The 3,234-nt window shown below is 60.7% G+C and overlaps 1 protein-coding gene across 1 annotated transcript; it reads right to left on the bottom strand.

Moving 5' to 3' along the window:
- Positions 1–140: 140 nt before the first annotated feature.
- Positions 141–2,432, bottom strand: TICAM1 (toll-like receptor adaptor molecule 1). The gene is made up of 2 exons (XM_006896438.1): positions 380–2,432; positions 141–313 (listed from the first exon to the last, which is right to left on the bottom strand). The coding sequence occupies exons 1-2, from the start codon at positions 2,430–2,432 to the stop codon at positions 141–143; spliced, it is 2,226 nt and encodes a 741-aa protein (XP_006896500.1).
- Positions 2,433–3,234: the final 802 nt, after the last annotated feature.

The raw sequence follows: 3,234 nt of genomic DNA, 5'->3' as shown, positions 1-3,234 counted from the left end.
TCCTCCCAAGGAGTGAGGGCACAGGAATGAGAGGGGGTGTGGTAAATGGGGAATGTCTCAGATGCCCAATGTCCATGGACATAAGAGTGTTCACAAGTTCGTGTCCTCAGAGACTGAGGTCATCAAGCCTGGTCAGTTGGTCATTCTGCTTCCTGGGTGTTGTCCTCGGAGGGCTGGGCCCCCCTCTGCCCCCACATGTGGTTGTTGAGCCCCAGCTGGACCATCTGTGCATGGTGGATAATGAGGGGCTGCAGCCCCGGGCTTTGGGGAGAGAGAGGGGTGGCCGGCGGGAAGGCAGGGGGTGGTGGGAAGGCTGGTGGGGCAGTCCCAGCCGGCCATGGAGAGTGGGGCGGCTGAAGGCTGTCCCGCCCCTGCCCACCGGGCAGCTGAGGGCTGTCCAGCCAGGTGGGCAGGGGCGGCTGAGGGCTGTCTGGCCAGGTGGGCAGGGGTGGCTGAGGGCTGTGCGGCCAGGTGGGCAGGGGTGGCTGAGGACTAACTGGCCAGGTGGGCAGGGGTGGTTGGACGCTGAGGGGCACCTGCCCTATGGGAGGCATCTGCATCCCTAATGACATCTGGGTCCTGAAAGCCACCTGTAGCTGCTGCACCTGCACCTGCCAGGCCAGGTAGCTCTGCAGGTAAGTGGAGTAGGCGGAGTGCAGCTCGGCAGCCTGCTGTCGCTGGCCCTCCAGGCGCTGGCTCCGCTCCCGGAAAGCCCGGGCCTCCTGCTCCCTTGTCCAGTGGGCCTTGCGCACCTGCAGCTTCTGCTTCTTGAAGGTGTTCCTCACCTTCCTTTCGAAGATCTGGGAGTGCTCGTCCAAGCACACGAGGCTGGTGAGCAGGCGGGCGGTGTCGGAGCTGAGCTCGGACGTCTCCAGGGGCTGGAAGGGGATGACCGAGTCCTGCCAGGCCTGCCGTCGGAAGCTGTGGAGCAGGGCCTGGCTCACCTGGTGCAGGCTCAGGCGGCAGTCGAAGTTGGGAGTGAGGAGCAAGATGGTGAAAGCCGAGTGATCAATAGCGTCCTGCAGGCAGCTCAGCTGGCCGCGCCCGGGCACCTGGAAGTCCTCGCAGAAAGTGGCCCCGTCGGACACACCCAGGGCCTCCAGCCGCTCCCGGACCCGCAGGGCCACATGCTCATCTGCCCTGGCGTGGAGGACCACGAAGTTATAGAACTTCTGCTCCAGCGATTCCAGCTCCAGTTCAGGGCACGGGAGATCTGAGGACGAGGAGGTGGAGGGAGGCTGGCAGGGGGATGCTGCTCCAGGAGGAGAGGGAGGTGACGTCTGGAGCCCCGAGGGAGAGGACGACCGGGGCACTGAAGGAGGGGATATCTGGGGCCCCAAGGGAGGGGACATCTGGGGGATCGAGGGAGGAGGTGGGCACATCTTGCTTTTCTGCGAAGCAGTATCTTCTATGGACAGTGGGGGTGTCACCCCATCTTTGGGGGTCTGATCAGTCGGCTTTGAAATGAGAGAGGAGAGAGTCTGGGTGGAAGAGGGGAGAGATGTTGGGATGGTGGACTCAGTACACTCCACTGGGTAGTGGGGTCTGGACTCTTGGGGTTTTGAGGGGTCAGGGAGGCCAGCTGGGCTTGGATCTGGGGCCACCCCTGACAGCTGGAGGGCTGGACTAGGTGATGAATCCTGAAGAGGGTCAGTGTCCAAGGACGGAGGCCAGCTCACCTGCTCTGGCTCCTGGTGACCCGGGGGAGCAGGCTGGGGCTCTGGGCTGGCTGGGGGCTGATCACAGAGATTGCTGGGTCCCGGGGGGCTTCGAGGCTGGGTGAGGAGGGCCAAAGTGGGAGATTGGCTGATCTCTAGGTTGCTGGCCAGCGAAGCCGGGCTGCCAGTAGAACGCAGCGTGCAAGCCCGGCTCCAGCCCGGGGGAACTTGGATGGGCTGCGGAGAGCTCCGGGCCCCAGAGTGTGACCCTGCGGAAAGCAGGAGGCCCCCAGATCTAGAGCACAGGCCGTGGAAGCTCCCTAGGTCGCCAACGTCCCACCCGCAGTGGTCACGGGCCTCAGCCTGAAGCTCTGACAGCCGGGGGTCATCAGCAGAGAAGGCTTGGAGGGCAGTATGGTAGGCTGCCTCCTGCAGGGAAGCAGAGCACAGCTTCTCCTCAGCCAGCAGGTGGTACATGCGGGCAACTGTCCAGGCCACCTCTGGCTCCTCCTCAGGGGCCTCCTCTGGGAAGTCCACGCCAGCCCATCTGCAGGCCACACAGCGGGCCGTTGCGTCTGTGCGCAGCGCATCCAGGGCGCACCGGGCCTCAGTGTCACGGCCTAGCGTCAGCAGCACCATGGCCCGCAGCAGGCCGGTGCCCCGGGGGCTGGAGGGCAGTGCCTTCAGCTTGTGCTTCAGCTGCAGCAGCTTGTCGTGGCCCACGGTGCCTAGGATGTCCAAGATGCCAGCAAGCGAGATTTCGCTGCAGGCCATGTGCACGGCTGGGGGTGGCCTCCAGGGACGGGAGAAGCAGGGAGTGGCCGAGGCATGTTCCACCCCCCGACTCCAGCGTTAATGGGGTTCTCCTATGCGTTCAGCGCTTGAGGTTCTGGGTCTCCCAGGGCAGACCTGAGGGAGAAGAGGACACAGTTACGTCCAGAATGAGGCAGTGTCAGCCTCCTCCATACACCACCTTGTCCAAGCAGGGTGACCTCCCTGGACACATGTCACCTCCGCCAACTTTCACATCCTTCTCTGCAAAAGGACAGCTGCTAACATTGACCAGTCAGTCCGTAGAGGGCAGAAATCATTATGCCTGAGACTTCTAGGGCTTATAAATCAGTCTTCAGAGGCCGCTTAGAGGAAAGCCTCGTCATCTGTTCCCAAAAGTTCAAAGTCATTGCAAACCAACAGGTCCTGGGGCCTCAGGACCACAGACTCAGGAACATCAAAGTCAATCGCAATAACAACCCATAAAAGGCAATCTTCTACATCCTTCTTTGGTAAATATTTACTAAAGTCTAAAAAGCTTTTGAGGTCCAACTATTGGTCTCTCTGTGTCCAAAGAAAGGAGGAGGGAAGAAATGCAAAAATACATGGAAGTGATTCGTTCAAAGGACAAACGGATCAAACGAACTTGGGCCCTGAGACCAGAAGAACTAGACAGTGCCCAGCTACTACTGCTGACCCTTCTAAAAGAGATCCCAGAATGGGGTCCTGGACAGAAGGGGCAAAAGGTGTGGTACAAAATCAAAGTCATAAAAAGAGCAGGTTTATTAGTCTGATAGAGACTTGT

This window comes from Elephantulus edwardii, unplaced genomic scaffold (assembly GCF_000299155.1).
Source record: "Elephantulus edwardii isolate Elephantulus edwardi_28Jun2011 unplaced genomic scaffold, EleEdw1.0 scaffold00185, whole genome shotgun sequence".
NCBI classification, from domain to species: Eukaryota; Metazoa; Chordata; class Mammalia; order Macroscelidea; family Macroscelididae; genus Elephantulus; species Elephantulus edwardii.
Note: the sequence above shows the minus strand (reverse complement) of the source record. Positions and strands in the feature narration are given on the sequence as shown.

Excerpts from the sequence above, each read along its gene's own strand:
- TICAM1 (XM_006896438.1), bottom strand. The coding sequence starts at position 2,432 with ATGGCCTGCAGCGAAATCTCGCTTGCTGGCATCTTGGACATCCTAGGC. Across the intron at positions 314-379 it reads GGACAGCCCTCAGCTGCCCG|CCTTCCCACCACCCCCTGCC; the intron begins GTGGGCAGGGGC and ends CTGCCCCACCAG.